Source organism: Leptopilina heterotoma, unplaced genomic scaffold (genome assembly GCF_015476425.1).
Source record: "Leptopilina heterotoma isolate Lh14 unplaced genomic scaffold, ASM1547642v1 Lhet_55, whole genome shotgun sequence".
NCBI classification, from domain to species: domain Eukaryota; kingdom Metazoa; phylum Arthropoda; class Insecta; order Hymenoptera; family Figitidae; genus Leptopilina; species Leptopilina heterotoma.
In genome coordinates this window covers 1,368,106-1,391,219 of record NW_025111119.1, presented here as the reverse complement: position 1 = coordinate 1,391,219, position 23,114 = coordinate 1,368,106, and the positions used below count along the sequence as shown (strand labels likewise).

General features: G+C 29.6%; 1 protein-coding gene across 1 annotated transcript; it reads left to right on the top strand.

Moving 5' to 3' along the window:
• Window positions 1-14,273: 14,273 nt before the first annotated feature.
• On the top strand, window positions 14,274-14,814 carry LOC122508687. Its single transcript, XM_043622175.1, has 2 exons — window positions 14,274-14,520; window positions 14,632-14,814. Exons 1-2 carry the CDS (start codon window positions 14,281-14,283, stop codon window positions 14,758-14,760), a joined length of 369 nt encoding a protein of 122 aa, XP_043478110.1. The 5' UTR covers window positions 14,274-14,280; the 3' UTR covers window positions 14,761-14,814.
• The last annotated feature ends 8,300 nt before the right edge of the window (window positions 14,815-23,114 follow it).

The window sequence follows — 23,114 nt, the reverse complement described above, 5'->3', positions numbered from 1 at the left end:
CAGTTTGATAGGCATGAAATACAAGATCCATGAGTCACTTACACTATATATATGTTTATGTATATGTACGCACATATCTTTTGTCATCATAAGCCAAGTGTATACGCATTATCGTGTACACATAAAAGTGCGGGTGCTTTCACATTATATATAGTCATACGCCTATAAATCTACACGTGCAGCAATGTCATGTATGTATACATATAAGTTTGATGGCTATATGGTACTATTTCCTTTGATATATATTTTTTTTAATTCCCCAACAGTGTCACTGTACACACTTTCTAGAGATAACAAACTTAAAAAAGCCGGCCTCATCATTTAATAAATATTCTATTTTTAGCGGAATAGGTTTGTAATTTTTTAAGGAAAAATAAAATACTTTAATAAATCCATAATTATATGTGTTAGACGGTATCTAGGGTAGTTGATTGTTGATTTTACACCATTGCGCAAAAAATAGATACACTGGAAGCTAGTGCGCATTGGTTACTTTCGTTTTACACTATTGCGCAGATGAATTCCAACAATAAACGCTACTGCGCATTTGGAAAGTGTCCTAAAATACTTCTGCGCATAATTTACTGACGTTCAATTCAACTGCGCAGTGAATAATTGTAATAGAAACTACTGCGCAGGTGAAAAGTGTTCGAAAACACTTCTGCGCATAAATTAACCACATCTATTACAACTGCGCAGCGAATATTTACAAAAGATACTACTGCGCAGCTGAAAAGTGACCCCAAGACACTACTGCGCATAAATTAACCACGTCTATTACAACTGCGCAGCGAATATTTACAACAGCAACCACTGCGCATGAATTAATTTCACCAAACGCAACAAATTATAATTAGAAACTGTTGCACTATCGTGCAACAATTTCATAATTATAATTTATTGCTTTCTAATAAAATTAATTAACTTTATCATTTATAACACATACATCCTCCCCATATGCACTGAAAATTTGACATAGACTTTTAAATATACATCATTGATACTGTATTCATCGCAAAATTTTATTATCGCAATGGTTTTTTTTTCTTCTACCGAAATTAAATTTTCTCTTCAAGTGCTTTGCGAATAATATCTCTCCGGGAGTAGAAAAAAAATTGTTATATGTAGGTATGGGAGATATATACATAAAAAGAGAGTACTCTCCTTTGTACATATATTGTAGAAGTATTGCAGTAGCCCCCAATGCACGTGTCGAAACGGCACGTGACCAATCGGGAATTTTCCGCCTCCGAAAATGTATTGTGTACTTGGTAATCCATCCATCCAGTCGACATTATGGATATGCGGTTCCCATGATATCAAAATACCGTAAAGTTCACAACACGAATAACACATTGAACTCTTGGGAACACGGGGTTGAGTATATTTTTGGGAGTGCGCACTTTACACAAACACACACAAATCCTCATTCGGATAATGAAACGCCAATTCTTTAAATTAAAACTGATGATTATTTCATTTGGGAGGATGATGAAATTTATGTTTCTTTTTGTTATTTGAATTATGGTCGATTTAAAATAGATTATAGTTTATGGGTGCGATCAGGATTTGGTTACTATGTGGAAATTAAGGATCTGGAAGAATGGGAATTATTTATAAGGTGGGAATTTGAATGGCGTGATTTATTGATGCGAAATATTGTATTCATCTTCCTTTTTTATGGTTGTCTATGCTAATTCTAATTTCCTTTCGTCTTAACATTTTTTCCGTAAGAGTTTCGGTTTTCTCTGAAGACATAATAAATCTATGGATAGGAGCTCGGAAATTTCGTGGATCGTGGTGCGTTTTGTTGATGCAATCTTCTATGATTTTCACCTAATTCCCCCATTAATTGTATCATGATTACCATTGGTTAGCGTTCTGAAGAATCTTGATAATTCCCTATGAATTCTCTCAACGATATTTCCTTGTGGATGTCTAATTGACGAAAATACATTTACTTCGGGAATGTCCACATTCCCGAAGTAAATTGCATCTAATTGATGAATATACCGGTTGTATCCCTTCTTCTCTTAATTTTTCAGTTCGCATCCCTGAAGTAAATTTCGTACCATGATCCGCAAAGATTTTTCCGAATTCTTCACGGAAAGGATCCGTCTTGATTAAGAGATTCCTCAATTACAAAGAAGACTGCAAGAACGTTAGTGTTCGTAAAGAAAAAACAAAAACACTTTTCAACTGCTGAGAAATAATTTTACACATGAATATGCTCCTGTAAGCAAGTGTCCCTAAGGATTGTGCACGATTTTCATGCGCAGATGCACTGCCCCGCCGTCGACATGTAAACCAATTTGCACGCCATGAAATCTGATGATGACGACGACGAGAACGATAAGAGGCGAAGATATATTTCCCATAGGATTTAGGGGTATGCATCCACCACCGATTATGTTCCCACAGGACTTTCAACGGAGATATATCTTCCCAACAATCGCTGACAAGAAGCAACAAATGTTGCTTACAAATTAATTGCTTCATCCCTCCAAAAATCTGTATCCAAAAAATTACATCCTCCAAAAACTATATTAACTTTCCCGATTAGTAAATTCTCGAAAAAAAAAATTAGTTTCAAATGCACATTTCGCAGAAACCCTCCTTAGTCACTAATTGACGTCACAAAGGAAAAAAAAACGTGGAAGGATTCCGTGAGATAGAGAATTATCGTGGCACAATCCAAGAAAACGATTAGCAGTTGGGTGCTATTACATATAAATAGAAAAGAAGGCGGTTTTTGTATACACATACAAGCAAGTGGTATACATTTTCTTGCAACTAAGTTCAACCTTTTTTTCTTTTCTTTTTTTAAATCTTGATTATTATTTGAAAATCGCGCGCCAAGGCAATTCTAGGATCCGATAAGAGATCCACACATATAGCGTATCAATTATGGTGATGGCGATTGTAACTTATCCGCGACTAATCGGTGGCCCACATAACACTTAGCCGCCACTTATGTTACACAATCGAAATCGTTATATTCGCGCCTCGCGAAACTCATATAACACTAGACCCCAAAAACTGATATTGTGTAACCCCCCCGCTAATTTGCGACTCTATATGGCGCTTAATGACTAATTATTATGCGATGTAATTGTTTGTCATTATATATACGAAGCCAAAGTACTATAAAGCTGTACATATGTCTAATCTACATGCGAGGGCGGACTAAATTATTCGCGCTTACACTTCTCCAGTTCCGTACGTACGCCTCGAGGCCCATACTTATACACATTATTATAGGACTGTTCGTTTCGTGTACCGTTGCAATATATAGTGTGATAAGATTTTTTCTTAAAATTTTCGAATTTATTTGATGACTCTGAGGGGAATTGGAATTTCAGTTTTAGGAATTGGATGGTATTGCTGTTTGGGGTACCTGATAATTGAAAAGGAAGTCAAGAATTAACGGATGGTTTTGGTGAAGATGATTTGGATTATCATAGTCGGGAGATGGTCAGCTTTTTATGTTTTTAATCTAATAAGGAAGATCGAAAGATAAATTAAGTCTGAATGACATAGTAGTCCAACAGGTGTTGGGAGAAATACTACTAAAACTAAGGAGCAGAAAGGACACTCCTAGGATTTAACTAACAGGGGATTAATTTTGTACAGTCTCTAAACTACCAGAGGCGAATATTGTAGAAAAGTCGAAGAAATAAAAACTGTTTCTGATCAGTAACGGTCACTAGTTATCATTAATGAAGAATTGAAAAATTCTGATAGTTTATTAAAGGATCATAAACGAATTTTCGTGGCTGTAGGGAATTGTGAATGTTACACGTTCCCATGTCACACATCGCTCACTTAAATCAAGTAGGCACTACATTATACGCTTACTTCACCCTCCTTATTCTACATCCCCCAACATTCCCAAGTGCTCCAGTCGCAGTGACTACATTTCATAAACTTATTCACTTAAAAATTCTTTGTTATCATTTCCACCTCCATGGAGTAAATTAAATAAAAATCTCATGCAAATTTAATTACTCCAAGAAATTTACAAATTACAAAATTGGAAGCATAACCTCAATTGTCAATTACCAAATATATTCTACCTTCAACTTCTCCATTTTTTTATCTTTCGATAAAATTTTATTTTATGTTTCGAATTAATTTATTAAACTCAAAAATTCTAATCGTTTTACTATGTAAAATTTTTCCCCTTTTGACATGAAAAATATGGGAATTTTTGTATATATGAATATAGTTTTCCAGTTGAAATGCGAACTCGTAACATTAAAAGAAAAACGGGAGAAAAATAGTTAACATTCAGAATTGCAAAAGGCGAATCAAGTTTTTAGAAAAAGGATTTACGGTACGCGAAGAATGTTACCTTAGAATGTGACAGTAGCACGCATATATGTGAGGTTTCAAGGAAAATAAGTGTGAAGATGTGTAAAAAATTGAAACTGGAACTTAGAATTTATCGATTGGTACATTGTTGAAAATGCCATTTATCACATTTCATTATAAAGGTCAATATTTCAAGAAAGTCTTTTTCCCATAATGTGATAAATAGGCAAATGAGTTGGTAAAAATTCAAAAATTATTTTTAAAGAACTTTTTTAAATTTTAAAATTTTTTAAAAATAATACAGAAAAAATGCAAATTTAATTACTCTAGGAAATTTACAAATTACAAAAATAGGATCATAACCCCAATTGTCAATTACCTCTTCATATTACTAAATAAAGTCTTGAATATATTTATGTCCTTTTTAGGGTATTTTTTATGAACGTCTTATCTTCTTTAATTACTAAAATAATAAATTTATTTGTTGTTGAAAATACTGAAATTTTGATAGTCACGAGTTGATCGTAACAGTATAATCCTTAGAAAATAATTTTCTTTTCTGCTTGAAAGAAATATTCGATAGGTCATTATTTTTGTATATCGATTTGTTTATGTATATGAATTTATTGCATAAGAGTTCGAGGTATCAATATACGTTTCGCTAATACTTATATATATGAACCTAATGCAAAAAATATGAGTTTCTGGAAAAGAGCATTACTCCAACAAGTTTTACTTCTTATCTTGTTTTTCACGATAAAATGGATATGTCACTATATCATTTACTAAATTCATATATGTAAAATAGCAGAGAAATTCCAAAATGGCATTTGATTATGCATTCTATTAAATTTTAAATCTTCTTGCTTTAACAACTATAATACAATACACCAAAAATAATATAATTATTTATAGTAATTTTGTCAATAACATTATTACAGTATTTTTAATTATTGACTGCTACTATTAAGGAAAAAATAAATTAAATTATTTTATGTGGCTATTAATTAACTGTGAGTATAAATTTTCCAAAGGAGGAGGGGTGACAAGGTATACTCACTGGGACTACTATTTACATTTCGTGGCAGTTTATTTACGTTCGGATAATGAACAATGGACTGTATTGAATGAGCAGGTCATAACCGGTGAAACTTAAAAGCCAGAGAATAATTGAGAAAATACGTTTTAAAAGTAGTTGGAATTTATAAATCGTCCTGTTAACAAGAAGACAAATTCTCTAGTTGATAACAGATAGAAGTCATACCAGTGGATTCGGGATCTTTGGTAAGTTTTTTATTATGTTTTAGTACTAAGCAGTTTCCCTAGTCGCCAGTTTCGTTAAAATTTAATAATTACCCCAGACCCCGTTGATATGCGTAATCTAAAAATTTTCATATTGAGACCGGAAGTGAACATTTTGTTCAACATTTTTTTTCTCTCGCCACATATTATTTTAACATCATGTTTCTCCCGATAAAGCACGTTAAAATTGAAAGCCCGTTGAAAAAAAATAATAAAATAAGACGAGAAAATTATGTTTTACGGTCTTATATGCAATAATATAACCTTAAGTTAAAACGCCACACAAGTATTGTTGATTAAAAGTGACCCTGATTTAACCCTAAGTGGCAGAGATCTGTGATTCTTAAATGGCCACTGAAAATTTCCCCTTTCTTGTGTATATACATAACCTATCATACATATACAGAACCTACCATACATATACATACCCTACCATACATATACATACCCTACCATACATATACATAAACCTACCATACATGTACATAATCTATCCTACATATATATAATCTACCGTACATATATAAACATAACCTAATACATATTATAAAAAAAGGCGACACAAAATTACACTTCCAAGTAGTTAAGTACGACAAAGTGTCGCTCGTGTTGGCCTTCCACGTTAAGTGAGATAAGTTTCTAAAAAAGCGAGTTTGCATGGATAGAAGTCCCCCGTCCCCTCTCCTCCCAACACCCCGAACGCTTTAGGTCTCCTTACACGTACACAATTTTTGCACACGATGGATAATTATTTGCCTCGAATATATATGGATGTAGTTTGTGAAACATGAATACATACACGTAAGTATATATTGAGTGAACCGCAGTTTCACATGCGTGATAAAATTATTAACGTAAATACCGGAGTGCATGTTACCTTCTTCGAGATTAAATTCGATTAGTGTACAATCTGGGTTGCATTTAACCGTAGTTATAATACTGTTATATAGTTGCGAAGCAGAAACCTTCCTCCTCCCTCCCAAGCCCTCGTTGCAAGTTCAGCTATCGTCGCACGTAGATTTTTAATTGCCTTTTTCCATGGACTAAAAGGCCCCCTAGACTTATTATCGCTCAACAATACACACTCCAATGTTTTCCAAGTAAATGGAAATTTCTTCTTCTGTTTAATTCCGTAAGAAGGAAAAGTATATATGGGGACACACGTAAGATATATTATGTGCTGGGGTTAGACTTAAATGGAAGTCTGACCCTAATGGGGACTGTATATTATAAATATAAGAGACTTTTTGCTCATTTCTACTTGGGCACGATGTAAAGTCTCAATCTTTATATATTCCAAATTCCTGCAATCTTTTCACTTCTTCTGGGTCGGGGACTATATCCGGAAACTTCATCTCTTGTCGGTTTGGTCCAAGAACCGTCAGCTTCTTCAAGATATTAATTTATTTTATTTTCATGATTGACGGGCTCAAGACCCTTTCGTACAATGTACTTAACAATTTTAATAAACTAATATCTGCTTGAGATGAAATTTTCAACTTACATTGGCCCATAAAACCTCTAGTTTAAAACTGATTCAAACATTTTAACGATTGTTTGACCCTTATGGCATTACTTTAACGTTTAATCAACCTTCGATTGTATATTTCCAACCCTAAAAGAAACCTTATGAACCTCAAAAGAACTTCTTAATTTTATGATTCTGAAATAGTCAACCTTACTAAACCTTCCTTTAACCCTAACATACATTACTTTCTTCCTCACCAACTTCGTCTGAACCTAAAACATCGATTTTCGAATCTCCTTTGTCACATAGCCTAAGACTCATATTGCAGTTAGTTTTTCGTCAACTACGACAAAGTTTGCACTCACTTTTTAAAAGTGTCGAATAAAATTTGATTTAAACAAAATTTATGTAATAAAAATATAAAAAAACAATTTTGTGCTTGTGTTGTGGGTGACAAGTAAGATAAAAACTATCAAGGAGTAGGTGGACTATAATGAACAAAAATCAAAAGGTTAATTAGCAAGGATTGTAATGTTTGGAGGTAAGTGATATTTATTTTGTGTAATAATATTAAATAACTTCAAATATCACGGGTATTAGGCGTAAAAACCCAATATCCATTGTTAACCCTACATTTAAAAAAATTATTTGAATCAAATGTTATATTACTGAGGCAATAATAAAACAATATTATACCTAGCATTTTCGCATAGTATTAAATATTTTGTATTTAGAACAAATATAATAAATTATTTCAACGTTGTCTCCCGATCATCGCACAATAAAAATTACCGCTGTATTAAATGACAATATTACCTGAATATTTCCAAGCATCGACACTACAATGTTACCATGCTTTATTGCTTCAAGTCGAATATAACATTTGCAAAAATATTGGCAATATTTTTATGCAATAATTATCTATTTTATTTATTATGTTTAGAATGGACAAGAAGATTGTTAAATGGACGATGTAAAGCTGACAAGGGCCGATTATATCAACATCATGAATAAAAAGATTCCAACAAAATATATATAAAATACAAAAAGAAAAAAGAGCAATAATATAAAAAAATTCTAATTAAGTGAGAAACTTAATAATAATGTTTGTTGTAACGTTTAAAGTTTATTTTCATTTAAAATGTAAAAACTATTGTAAAAGTAACAAATAAAAAATTCATAAATCTGAAAAACGTCATTTTCTTTTATTTAATCCTGCTTGGCAATAAAATAGGCCATAAATATGAAAACACTCCAGACGCTACCTTAAGGAATCTTAACCCTATACATGTACGTGCTTCATTAACAGGTATAAATCGCACTGTCGAACCTTCTATCAAACTTTTGAGGCTGCAAAATAAACCTTACAACACTATAATCAACCAGAAAATAGGAAAAACTGGACGAAAGTGATAAAATTTAGCCTGATTGTATAGCTTCGTTAGGAGCAAATATCTATTATAAGTCGGTTTCAAATGAATATTATAAGATTTTTAAGGGGTAAAGAATTGTAGATTCAAAGCATGTTGAAAGTAGGCTGAAAATTTTGTCTCGGGTGATCATATCTTAAAAAAAAATTTCTAACATAAATACGATGATCTTATTGTTCAAATCTCTAGTCCTATCAAAAATGGAATATGCCAACCTAGTATGGGACCTAATTTATAAAAAATATGCAGATGGTTTTTAAATTTATTTGGCATGCTGTTTGCGCACACGTCTTAATATGCTATAAAGGAAGATACAATCAGATATTTATGTTGATAAGTGTGCTAAAGATAATGTCCTTTTACGTAATTCTAAAAAGACTTATGCCACGGTATTTGCATCATCAAATAATAATTCTTCTTTTGAATCCTTATAAGGACTAATTTTATCCAATTAGCACCAATTGGCGTAGTAGCTTTTTAACTCGGTATCACCTGAAATAGACGATTTTAGACGATAACAATCACATGACTAGGCAGGGGTTTAATTTTTAAATATAATAATTAAAATTTAAAATTTCAGTTTTTAGAAAAATTTCCACTTTCATTTCTCAAACAAAATTATTTTATATAAATTAAAGGTAATTTTTTTGCGAATCAAGATATTTTTCTTGAGATAGTAAGAAAAGAATGAATTGCTTATTGTTAGACACGTAAATACCTCGTTGAGCTGGATCGATGAATACTTGTCGCAACTTGTGAAAAAGCGGGCTGTTTTGCGTGTTATGTATGTTTCGAGTGCCTTGAAATCCGAGGCAACTACTAATTTCGAGCCATAGGAATGCAACAAGTGACTGCAAACTAGAGAGCGAGAGAGAGGAAGAGAGAAGGCAGCGAGAAACATTTAAATGTAACTTCCTATTTGATGTTTTTTTTGGCTCTACAAAAAATATTTCTACTCCGAAATTAGCTTTTTTTAGTTTACCCTAAGAACTCTTAATTTAGTGGAATTATTGTTGAGTTTATTTTTAGCAAAAAAAAATTAATTCTACTTCAATATTTGTGACATTTTAGTTTACTTCCAGTTTTCTGGCAGTTTATTTATTGAATCTACCTTGTTTCGTGTCTTTAATTAATGTTTTTTGATTAATTCGGTTTAGTTATTAAAAATTTGGACAAATAATTAATTCAGAGGTTTTATGGATTGTTAATTACAAATCTAAAGTCAAATTTAAAAAAATTCATAAAGGCGGATTGAATATGTCGGACAAATTTTAGAAAACTAGTTTGATTTTTATGATAGTTGGTATCTAGGGGTTGTTTGGGTCCGATTTTCAATATTCAAAATGGCGGATTCAATATGGCGACTAATTTTAATAAACTAGTTGGATTCTTATAAAAGTTGGTATCTAGGGGTTGTTAGAGTCGCTGATTATGAATCCATAGTCCGATTTTCAAAATTCAAAATGGCGGATCCAATATGGCGGACAAATTTTTAAAAACTAGTTGAATTTTTATGAAAGTTAGTATCTAGGGGTTGTTAAGGTCGCTGATTACAAATATAATGTCAGATTTTCAAAATTCAAAATGGCGGCTCCAATATGGCGGGCAAATTTTTAAAAACTAGTTGAATTCGTATAAAACTCATCGGTATCCAGAGATTTTCGAAGTCGTTGATTACAAATCTGAAGTCAGATTTTTAAAATACAAAGTAAGTAGATGTTTCAATAAAAATATCAACTTTTGATGATAAATAAAACGCATGTGGATCCCTTATTTATGTAAACAATATATTCCTGAATGTCAGGTAAATATGATCTTTATGTATACATATACATATAGAGTGATAGAGTAATATAATAATCATTAAATTATAAATTTCTAAGTAAGAATTGAATATTCGAAATTCTCAAACGCATTTTGTGCACCTCATCATAATCGAAACAAATTAATAGATCAAGAGACTAATGACGAGCTATGAACGTTCGCGGCTCTAGGCGCATTCAAGGGTCAATCACGCGCAATGGTATTTCTCATCACATAGCAAAGGTAGATAACTGAGACATTTAATAACGATGTACACGAACTTTGTACCAATTAGCAACATGCTAATACAGAATGACCCTTTTTTAATTATTTTTTACTTCTTACTTTCAAAAATCATATAATTTTAATTAAAAATTTTAAATTCATAAAAGATAACTTGAAAATAAATTTTGAGACGAAATCTTTTCTTTAGGAAGAATTTTTCTCGTGTCCTCCATATTGGATCAACCATTTTAAATTTTGGGAAATTTGTAGGTAATAAAGAAAATTTGGCACTTTTTTGAAACAATAAATTATTTATTATTAATTATTTATAATTATTATTTTTATTATTATTATTATTATTATTATTATTATTATTATTATTATTATTATTATTATTATTATTATTATTATTATTATTATTATTAGAATTATTTATTATTAATAATTATTAATTAATAATTTATTAAAAGTTTTTGTCGATAAAATTTTTTGCTAGCTAATAATAGTAAAACATTAAAAAGGAAAATAAAATATTTAAAAAATTCAATAACAATTGATTTGAAAAGCAAATAAAAGTGACGTGAAGTTGCTACCAATGTTATTGTTTTTAAGGAGAATGTATTTCATTAGGTTAAAGGAGAAAGAATAATAACGAGAATATAAATAAAATTACACGTCAGTGGAAAAAAAAAAGAAAAAAAAATTCACTAAACGAAAAAACCATAATTTTTCACCTAATGATTATATATATTTTAAATCGATTTTACATTTATCGCGAGAGACGACGCGTGTTGTGCAACTTTTTCACGCATATGGAGATCTTTAATCATTCATCTTAACCTTCAGGTTTTCCTACACAACAACCTTAACCTTTAAATGCTAATCTTAATATCAATGTCATACAAATAATTCAATAATAATAAATATTTTTTTCCATTCAAAAATAATAAAAAAAAAAATAAATAAAACGAATTATATTTTCTATAATAATTTAAGATAAATGACTTCGAATCAATTGAATCAAATGTCGAGACGAATGAAAATATTTTTAATATTATGGACAATAATAATTTGAGGAGTTTGGATGAGAAAAAATTTATTTCAAGATCAATGATCATTGGATGTCATGATAGTGATTTAATAATTGGAAAAAAATCATCGTTACGCGAATTAAATAATTTATGCTTTGGAATGAGTGAGACAAATTTACTCGAAGATTTTCAATTGGATTTATTGCGAAAGGGGAATTTCAAAAATCGAAATCGGTAGGTAAATTAAGACAAACGAGAATTCGATGGGAATTTTTTTCACTCTAGGGTGTAAAAGGAGAGTTTTTGACACTAGAGAGCAAAATTTTGAATTTCACTAAAGCCTAGGGAGAAAAATCATAATTTTTAACCCCAGTGGAGAAAAGTAGATTTTTACCCTAGGGAGTAAAATTTATTCTTTCTGTCCTTAGAAAGTAAAATAATTATTTTTAACCTCGGGAGTAAAGTATATTTTTTTAACCCTAGTGAGTAAAGTACATTTTCATTCCTAATAAAATAATTTCTAAACCTAGAAAGTAAAATTTTTCTTTTCTACCCTAGAAAGTAAAGTTTATTCTTTCAAACCTTAGAAAATAAAAGAATCTTTCCCCTAGTGAGTAAAGTAACGTTTTTCCCACCCAAAAGTGAAAAAATTCTATTAATTCGAAAATTTCCCAAAAAAAATTTCTAAATTTTTTAAAATATTGAAAAAATTTACAGAAAACGAAAAAATCTGAAACTATCAACAAGTGATGAAATTTTAGGTGAAAAATCAAAATCTCTCAATAACATAAAATCATCAAATCTCTTGAGTCAATTAATAAATCGTTTAAAACAAGATTTTCAAGAACCAGAAAATTTTGTCCCTAGAATTTCAAATTTACCAAATTGGAAACCAATTTTTTTCACCAATCGCTTTAACGACACGGAACAACAATTATTAGTGAAAAATATTCAACGTTTCGGTCCCGATGAGCCGACAATTAATTCAATTGGTTTAAAATATAATCTATCGACAATTGAAAATGAAAAACAAGACAAAAAATCGCAATTTGAAAAAATTTTTAAAAATAAATTTTGGCTCGATTTTTTTAATAGTCGAAAACCAATTAAAACACAATCACTGGATAATATTTTACATTCGGAAAAATCAACGACAATTAATTGCAATTGCATTCAATGTACGCGAAATTCATTGAAATCATTTTCAGAAACAAAAATTCATTTGACAAATTCCTTTCATGAAATTCAACGTAATTCACGAAAAATTCGACGACAACGACGACAACGAAGAAATAAACAAATGCGAATTGATGAAAATTTTCTCAAAAAAAATGAAAACACGGAAAATTCTTCTCTTCAAAAATTAATTGAGGGGAAGATTAAAAATAATGACAATACATCGAGTTCAGATGAAGGGGGAAAAAATTGTGAAAGTGATAAAAATTGGAAATTTTATGAGAGAAAAAATCCTCAAGAATTGGAAAATAATGATGAAAAAAATCGGGGAAATCGTCAAAAATCGCAAAATTTTAAAATGATGGAAAATTGTAGAACTTTCAAAAATGAGAATTCAAAAAATGTCAATAATTTCAAGTGTGGTGAAAGTTCACCGAAGACTTTAAATAGTTCGAAAAAAAGCGAAAATTTATATTTAAAAAATAGGAAAAATTTTCGAAATTCTTTCAAATTTGAAAATAATGAAAAATTTGATATGACGAAAAGTCAAGAAACTTCTACATCTGAAAATTTAAACGCTAATTTGAAAAACTGCAAAAGTTTCAAAAATTTTCCAAAATCGACAAATTTTGAATCGGAAAAATCAAAAAAATTTCAAAAATCGGAAAATTTGAAAGAAAATTTGAGAAATTTGGAAAATTCTAAACATTTGGAAAATAGTGAAAAAGAGAAAACTGCCGGTAATTCAAAGAGTCGAAAAAATGCAAAGATTGAGGAAAATTCGAAATATTCAAAAAAATCGAAAATTCCGAAAAAAACAAAAATTCCGGAAACAATTGCAACAAGTGAATCGATAATATTTTGCGAGGACACATTATCGGAAAAATTGAAACGCAATTCATCGTTAGATGAAATTTTAACTGAAAATCAAATTTTCGATGACGGGGAAATTTTTTGCGAAACAGAATTACGAAAACTAGATAATTTCAAATATGAATCGCTTGTAAATTATATGAAAACAGATTCCGTCGAATCGGAAATTCTCAAAAGTATAAAAACCCGAATAGATGAGGATTTCGCCAAAAATCAACAAATTGAAGAAAATATTAAACTAACATCACCAATTTCTTCAAAATTACCCCAACGAATATTACGAAACGATGAGAAAAATGAAAATAGACAAAAAATTATCGACAATTGCCCGGAAAAGAATATTTTATCGAAAAATAATAAAATTACCAACTATTTGGAGAAAAATAATTTATCACCAGAAACATTTCGTGTGAAGAAAAGTCCAAAAAAATCTCTAATACCAAAAGCTGTGATAAAAATAAAGAAAGGAGAGGAAAATTTTTTAAATTTAGTTGGAGAAGATAATAATAATAATGATTCTGAATGGAGAAATTTTGAATTGAATGAAACGAAAAATTTGATTGAATCTGTTGATTCTGGAATTCATACGGATTTTTCTGTAAATGAACAGAGAACGGAAAAAAATTCCTTTCGATCGACTGACAATGAATCATTGCTAATGAAGAGGGGGAAAAATTACAATTTATTTGATTCGAGAATTGGTTTTCGGTATTTTGATGTGGAGGATGAAATTTTTTGGACTGACGATGAGGCAGTGACGCGAAAACTTGAGGAAGTTGTTGAGAAATTACGAGAGGAATTATATCAATTCGAGAGAAGGATAAGGGAACGAATTAATGATAATGGTAATTTGTCTGCGGAGGAGAATTCAGATTTTGGTTGCAGAACATTTACGAAGGTATTTTTGATTTATTATAAGAAGAAAAAGTTACTTTTATTACAGTAAGATTTTTTTCGTCTGCTTGACTTGTTAATCTAATTTTTTGACTTCTTACCACCCATTTTTTAGTCGGGACGTGAAAGCTCATTCACCAGTTGGTCAGACTCTTCAAAGAACTCTTTTCTGTCCAGTGGAAAGGATTTCGACATGAATATCTCCAGCCCTACTGCACTCTCAATTTTCACAGATTCAGATTAAGAAAAATCCATCCCATGTAAAAAGATATTTAACATAACGAAAGTTTTATTTTTAAGTCACATACTTTTATTTTATTTTTCGCAACAAAAATGAAATACGATAACGTTCTTGTAAAAAAAAGTACTAATTGATTATAATGTTATCTTTGAATTTTAATTCTTTTAATAAAGAATCGTTGACCAAATTGTTTCAAAAATTTTTGGGGCTCCATACTTTAGGAAATATTTTTAAAAAAAAGTAATTTCCTTTTATCTTTAGAACTATGGGAATTATAGTCAAAAGTGGGTAAAGGGTTAATTTATAATCTAAAAGTGATCACTTCTGGTTTATAAATTAAATTTTTTAAATGTTATAGGCTAGCCTTGTGGGTAGCCTATAACATTTAAGAAATTTTAAAATATTCAACCTGTTTGTCTTAGGGTATAAATTTCAAAATTTATATATTCCGGTGGCAAAAAGGGTGCAAAAAGTGGCAAAGGGTTCATTTATAATCTAAAAGTGATCACTTCTAGTTTATAAATTAAATTTTTTAAATGTTATAGGCTAGTCTCGAGGCTAGCCTATAACATTTAAAAAATTTCAACCCGTTTGTCATAGGGTACAAATTCCAGAATTTATATATAGATTTCAGTTGTGATTTATATTTAATTGTTGTAAATTTCTGCCTGGCTAACTTGTGATAATTGTTAAAATGTAGAAATACGTCAATTGTCGCCTAGGTGGGGTTAGGGTTTGTCAACAAGTTCGACCACATCATTAAGTTGACCATATTTCTCTGCGGTTTCCTTTGAAGAGTAAAAGAGACACAATTCTATTCGCCATCCAGAAAGCACTAGTGTCCATAACGTCTCTTCATATTCATTCTGTCCAGCTGAGCGGAAATTTGAAACTGTCTCAGAGAACAGAAGAAAAAATATCCCATGGAAATAAGAAATATATAAAGATAAAAATACAACTTTCAGATCTATTTATTTTATAAAAGAATCTTATCAAAAAAACTTCTTTTATTTCAAAAAGTCCATTTTCATTTCACATTATTGACATTTTCAAATTGAAATTCAATTTATTTTTCTTCACAAACAAATATCATTTTTTAATTTTCTATTTATTCTTTTGACGAAAAAATAAAACTGTTCTACATATTTCTTATTTCCTTGAATAATTTTTATTTATTAAATTTTTCTTCTTTTATTAATAGAAGGAAGATATGACAATTTTTAATGACGATTTTTCAACTTGCGAAAGAGAGCTAGGATTAGAGGACGCGGTTATATTTATTTCATTCTTTGTGAAAGCAACCCCCTTATATATAATATCAAAGAACCGCGAGGAACTGAGCACATGGTTGGTTAAAGACTTACTTAAGATACTTTTTTTTCCAACGGATGATCCTTGCCATGAATACGAATCCTAAAAGATCGAAATACATTTCTCTAATTCATCTTATCCAGAAAAATAATTATCTTTAGACGAGAGGAAAAAAAATCTTTGGATGAAAAATTTCATACAATGATATTAAAAATTGATTTTCATCCTCAAAGTATGAATTTAAAAAAATTTTTGTTTTTTTTTAATAATTTATTTATTTTACGAATTTTATAATAGAACGAGTAAATATGCAAACTTTTTATCTCGAGCTCTTTCTTCAGTGACTAACCGCTAATGTCTTCAGTTTCAAAGAGAGAATTTTCTTACTGGGATGTAGCGAAAAATGTCAATGAAGACTTCCAATAGTAAAAATAATGGCATTTTTCCATTATAAGCGAAGAATTTTTGTTTCGAATTGAGGAATTTTTCGATTATAAGGGAAGAATGTCATTATTGATGTGTAGGCCAATTTTATGGATTTTTTTCTAAACCAGATTACCAAGGACTATATTTTCTGAAAGTAGGCGTAATAAACAGCGATCTTATAAAAAAACAACTTTATTTTCTATTGTGCTTGAATTTTAATTTATAATTTTTTTTTTATATTGACGCTTGTCAGTAAACATAACCTTAAAATGTATTGTATTTTCTTCTATTGAGCCTCGAGGGCCTCGAGTCTGTAATTTTGAATCCTCCTAAAATATTGAAATTAGAGACGTTCCGCTATTAAATTAATTAAAGATTTCTCACCTTCTAACTAATTTAGTAGATTACCATTAGATTTACCATTTTTTTATTAGTACTATTGTGCAACTTGATTGTGGCATACGTGAATTAGGTAAATTCAGGTAAACCCCTAAATGCCCTAATTGTGAAAAGTGACACCGGACAAACGCGTCATTTTACTCAGTTAACTAACTTACAGGGTTGGGTAGTTGAAAAAAATTGAAATTTGACCAGTGGCGCATTTAATTAGTTACCATAATATCCACGGTACAACTGGCGCCACTAATTCTATGGATAAGTTCCGGTATAACCTACAAACTGTTATACATTTGCTCCTTTTTTTTTAGTAAAAATCATAGAGTGTAAAAATAGTATATATTTTGAAGCATAGTACAATTTTTTCCTTATTTAAAAAGATAAATTATTGAAAATAACAAATTAAATAACGTGTATAAAGAAATATAAATCGCTTGAACGTGAGAATTTCCGAAAGCTTTTACAGTTATTAAATATCATTCGAAGGTGTTAGTTGTGGCGATGAGGGATCAGAACGATATTGTGGTCACCATCTTTTGTACTGTCCAGCATATACAATCTTTGAATGCGACCATTGTTTGCCGAGTGATAAAAGCTTGAAAACTGTTTGCTCATCTCTCAAATACTTTTGCCAACAAACCGTTTATCCCCGAGCTTTCATCTCGCAATTCCTAATCGGTTACTATTTTTCCTTATATATATATAGAGAGAGAGAGAGTATACATATTTGAAGCACCGAAACTGTTGTCACATGTTGATCCTTTTCCCAATCTCTCAACACTCAAATACATTTTTCTGTTATAACGATTGAAGTGAATACTGTATACTTTCGTTATTTTCACACTTTACGAACGATTTTATATAGTTTTTAAGAGAATTATATTTTTATAATATTTAAATTTTTAATAAACTTTTTATTTATAAGTACCTTTTTTAGAAAACCGTTCACTATCTATTCTATATTATGTAAAAGTTAAAAAATTTTTTATTGTGCACTTGCCTTAATACTGAAAACCGTAGCATTTCTATTATAATCTTATTAGTTCGTGGCTAACATTATACACTTTGCCATGAACTAATAACATGATAGAAAGGATGTGAAAACCGGAAGGACAGCATATAAGCAGTTACCTGTACACAATAGAATATAAAATTGACTTCGACAATTCGTCGTAAATTTAAGAAATGGAAACAATTTTGATGAACCTCAGAGGGATTTATCGGAGGTTGGTATGTTTTACACTGGGGTATTTCACTTCCTGACAGTCGAGTGCATTAGGGAGAGGCAGCCATGAACCCTTCTTTATGTTGTATACATGTGTGTGTGTGTGTGTGTGTGTGTGTGTGCTCGTAGGGTTGGAAAAAAATGCCACAGCCACATACGATGTCATGTCAGAGGGGTCAGGACAGAGAAACAATTATATAATTTGTACCAGAACGTCTTGATCCACCCTGGATTCGTTTTGGTCTTTTTTTATATAAAGAGAAATCTCCGTAGCGTAGGAGAGACGAGCTGCGTCAAATTAACCTCATTTTTATCGTAATAAACACAGGGAGGGGAAGGGTAAGTGAATTTTTCAATAAAATTAACTAAATTGTCGAAAACTGTATTTAGATACTAAATTCTCTTTGATATTTCTGTCCTTCCGGTTTGCATATACATTTTTTAAAAACCGTGGCATTTCTACCATTATGTTACTAGTTCGTGGCAAATTTGTTTAGTACTTTAGCCACGAACTACAAAATTATAATAGAAATGACGCGGTTTTCAAAAAGGTGTCATGTGTGCGAACCGTAAGGACAGCATATATGCAGTTACCTGTAAACTCTTACCTAATCGATCGCAGCGCCATTTGATGGAACGTGAACAGTAAATGAGTTTCCGTTCTATGTTCGACAATCAATGGCATAACGGGTAATAAATAGGCCAAAACGCAAGCCTCAAGTCATTTAAGAAGAAGAAAGAACTTTACAAACTGAAAAATTAAACTGACAATAAAATTTAGAATTATTCAAAACAAAATTAGTATCTATTTTTTCTTCAAATCGCTGTGAAATATTAGGATTAACGTAGAAAAAATAGTCCTACCCTATTTAGTGATGCTTCCCCTTGCAAAAAAGCAATTTAAATTTTTTTCGAGGTTATGTTACATTTCGAAACTATGGAAACCATTTTAGTATTATTTTTTTCCCTCTTTGTTCTTTTTTCTGTTAAGTATACATATGTATGTACTCGTATATATATATAGTACACATAAAAAGTCCGAACGACTTCACTGCAACCAACAAAGGAACCAGGAATCCACTTAGTTCCATAAGGGTTTTACCATCCAAGGTCCCACAGGAGTATATCTCGAAGAACGGCACTATTTCCTGTCACGGAGGAGAGACGCGCCACAGCTATACTATTGCTTGAAAAAGAGGAAGAAGCAATTTCTCAATTTTCTCCCGACTTTGTCATCTTCGCTTTGCTATTCGGCGAGAAAATAGAATTTTCAACGGCAAGTGCCATCTTCGCCCCTCTCTATATGTACGACGCGATATCATAAAAGGGTGAGTGTGACTTCTTCACACATGAATCGCCTCACGCGCATCAAAATCTCGATAAATTTGTCCATTTTCCTCCCCCCCTTCGCCTCTCACTCCTAAAACCCTTACCCTTTTTTTTGTATGTACATGTTTATAGAACGCCTCGTTTCATTGATAAATTGTCAGTTATAACCTCATATCTTCAAACATATATATATATACAATATATATATATGTTTTTGAAGATTCAATTTTGATATATTTTATGAGAATATATATTTTTTATTTTATTTCCTGATAGGACGTTATTGATACTTTACCTAAAATCTATAGTAATTCACCTAGATCCGGATCCTGGTGGGAAGTGGCTTAACTAAAAAATTCATATTGCTTGCTCAATTAAGGGATTATGTAATATTTTTTTGAAATTTTACCCCCCCCCCTCCCTTTTTCTATTGACCGTAAAAATATTTAACCCCCCCCTCCCCACTTCCTCCTTAAAGTCTTACGTAGTTTATGAATAACCCCTAAGTAAATTATCTTAACTGATATTATTATTATATTATTATTATTATTTTAAATTATTGGCAACAAAAATATTGCAGAAAAAATTTATAAATCACACTGTAATTTATAGTTAAGTATATTGTACTTTTATAAATTGTTTGTTACTCGTAACCTAACCTAAAATTTAATTTTTATACTTTCTAACTCATGCGCAATGCGTTCGTGAACTATTTCCGCGAATCTATTCTTTATTGATACCTTTCTGTATATTTTCTTTGCTACTTTTTTAAAATTGTAATTATAATATAATAATAATTATTATATTTTGAAAATGAATGAGCTAATTAGAAAAAATATATTCAAAGTATCGAAAATGTTATAAAAATAGCAAAAACTTGCCTGAATGATCGCAGCTCCATCTGTAGCAATACAAACTTGAGTTTCCTCTCTATGTTCTTCAAGTAGTTTCAGCTTCAACGCACAGTGAAGAATTTGCGTAAAGCACGCCTAAAGGTAACGTTTTTTTAGAAATTAGAAAAAAGATATTAAAAAGTAATCTCTCTTATTTCAAGGTCCTAAATCTGCTTTTAAATGTATTCATTCGCATCTTAAATTGTATTGTGTCTTTTGAATGTATTGCGATGCCTCTACTTTCGTCGATTAAACGATTTAGTTGACGACGTGACATTCGTCCGTCCACTCGTGCCTTCAAACACGATTCTGATCGGAACGAAAAATTTGTATTATACTTTTTTGAATTATCTATATTACTATTAATTATCCAATGTTCTTTTGATTATATATAAAAAATATATTAACAAATAATTTTTTCTAAATTAATTTTAGTTTCTGATGAGAACGCTTGTTATCGTCGAAACGTTAAAAAAGAAGTTATTTCTCTTTTTATTTGGATCGGAAAGAATGATTTTTTCTCATATATTAAAAAGTGATTCAAATTTTGTTTTTAATATGCAAAGTACTTTGTTTTTACAATCACTTGAATTTATTCTTCCTATTGAAAAAAAAAAACAAAAGCCTATTAAAACTGTATTTAGTGATGGTCATTGGATTTGTACTTATTATGATGGAACAAGATTTTATTTTTTTTTTAATAAAAATATGCAATTTAGGTAGAATTTTTTTTTATTAGACAAAAATTCAATTTGTCACTAAATTAAAATGACAAAGTTCAGATATATAGTTGAAATTAATGTAAAAAAATGTCGTGAATACTTTTAGGGGAAAAAAATATATGTCAGGGATTTTAAAATGTTCGCTTGTGGAAAGAGGAAAAAAAGAGAAGAGGGTGAGATTTATCTTTTTATCCTTTTGGCACAAAGGTCCCGCGAAGATTACAGGGCAAACCAATCCCTTTTCTGTATGGGTTCTATATGAGAGGCATTATGTAAGAAGCTCAAAAGAGTACCTCTAATATTGAACTACATCATCCTTGGACAATAAGAATTCGAATCAGTTTTTATTCACTTGAATCATTTATTTATTAGCTCTAGCTAGACCAATAGTGTATAGAAATTTTTTTTTTTTTAATATTTCTTCTCAAGAGTAAAATCTTTTTTTTCAAATTTTTTTAACAAATTTTTTTTCTTATCAAAAAAATTTTTTTTTGACTATTCATTAAAATTTTTTTTATTTTCTTGTATCAAATCTGTCCTTTTTTTGAAATAATTTTAAAGTTTACTTTTCTTCTATATATAGATAATTTATATTAAAAAAATACGCTTCGAAATCTTCGCAGTCAGTATAACTTCTTTCGTATCTAAATTAAAAATAATTGAAAAAAGAACTAAAATTAAAAAAAGTATTAAAAGAGATAAAAATGACTATAATTGGAAAATGAGAACATTTTTTAAATTAAATATTTGATTTTTTAAAATAAATTATAAATATTTTTTATTAATTTTATAAATTAGAATATAAAAAATAATAATAAAAAGAGGGTAAATATCTATAAATAAACATAATGCGAGAGATTTAATGTAAAGACGTTTGTATTTCGATAAGGAAATTTACACATGTGAACAGCTTACATAGAATATTCGTAGTAGAATTTTTTTTTTCTGAACAATAAAATGTGCTCTACGATTTAGCGATTATTTATTAGAGATTTCTTCTTTTTATTTCTTTTTGATAATTACAGAAAAATTATTTCGTTTCTAAGACTACAAAACCATATCATACATTTTTACAATTCGGTAGTCACATTCATTATATTTACAAAAAAAAAGTTTTTTCGAAAAAAACAAAGATCAGAAGAGCGCAAAAAACGATACAAATTTCGTCGCAATATTAAAATTAAATAAACCATTATTTTTGTATTAATAATTTAATTTTTTTAATTTTATTTGATAGTATAATGAAGGTTGCAGACGTCTGATTTTTATATATGAAATTTCAAATAAAAATTTTTCAAGTTAAAATATTGGAGTTAATTTTTACAAAAAATTTTTTTTATTTTTACAAACAATCGGTTTATGGATAACTTCAAAAGATTTAAAAAAAAATTTTGGATAGATTTTACACTTTTTAATATTTAATTCCATATAAATAATAGTATATATAAAAAAATTAGTGCGCTTATATAATTAAATTTCGAAACAAAGGACAAAAAAATGTGCAACCATTTTATTATACCTAACAATTAACAATATAATTTACGGCGAGAAATATTCTAAATTTACAGTATAATATAATTTTTCGATGAAACGCAATTAATTATATAATATGTATATATTATATTTAATATAAAATCAAAAATGCTTTATATATATACAATATATTTTTTTTCCACTTAATGTATAAAATATAAAAAATAATAATTGCATATTTCCCGAAAAACTATAGACATTAAAAAAATTTGTTTTGTCAATTCAAAAAAGCTCTTTTATTATATATAGATATGAGTAGTATATGCGTACTTAGAACAAAAATTTGCGCAGTCGACATTTTTCTATTTCTCTTAAAACTAAATGTTCGCAAAATTATACAATTTTACATATTTTTGAAAATATTTTACTAAAGAACTATTTTTTTCAAAAAAAGTAATTTAATTTATCAAAAAAATATTTGAAGTTATAAAATAATATTGAAGTTATAAAAATTATTTGAAATGTAATGTCACTAAGATTTTAAATAATTTAAACTTGAAGACTTTGGAAATTTAATATTTC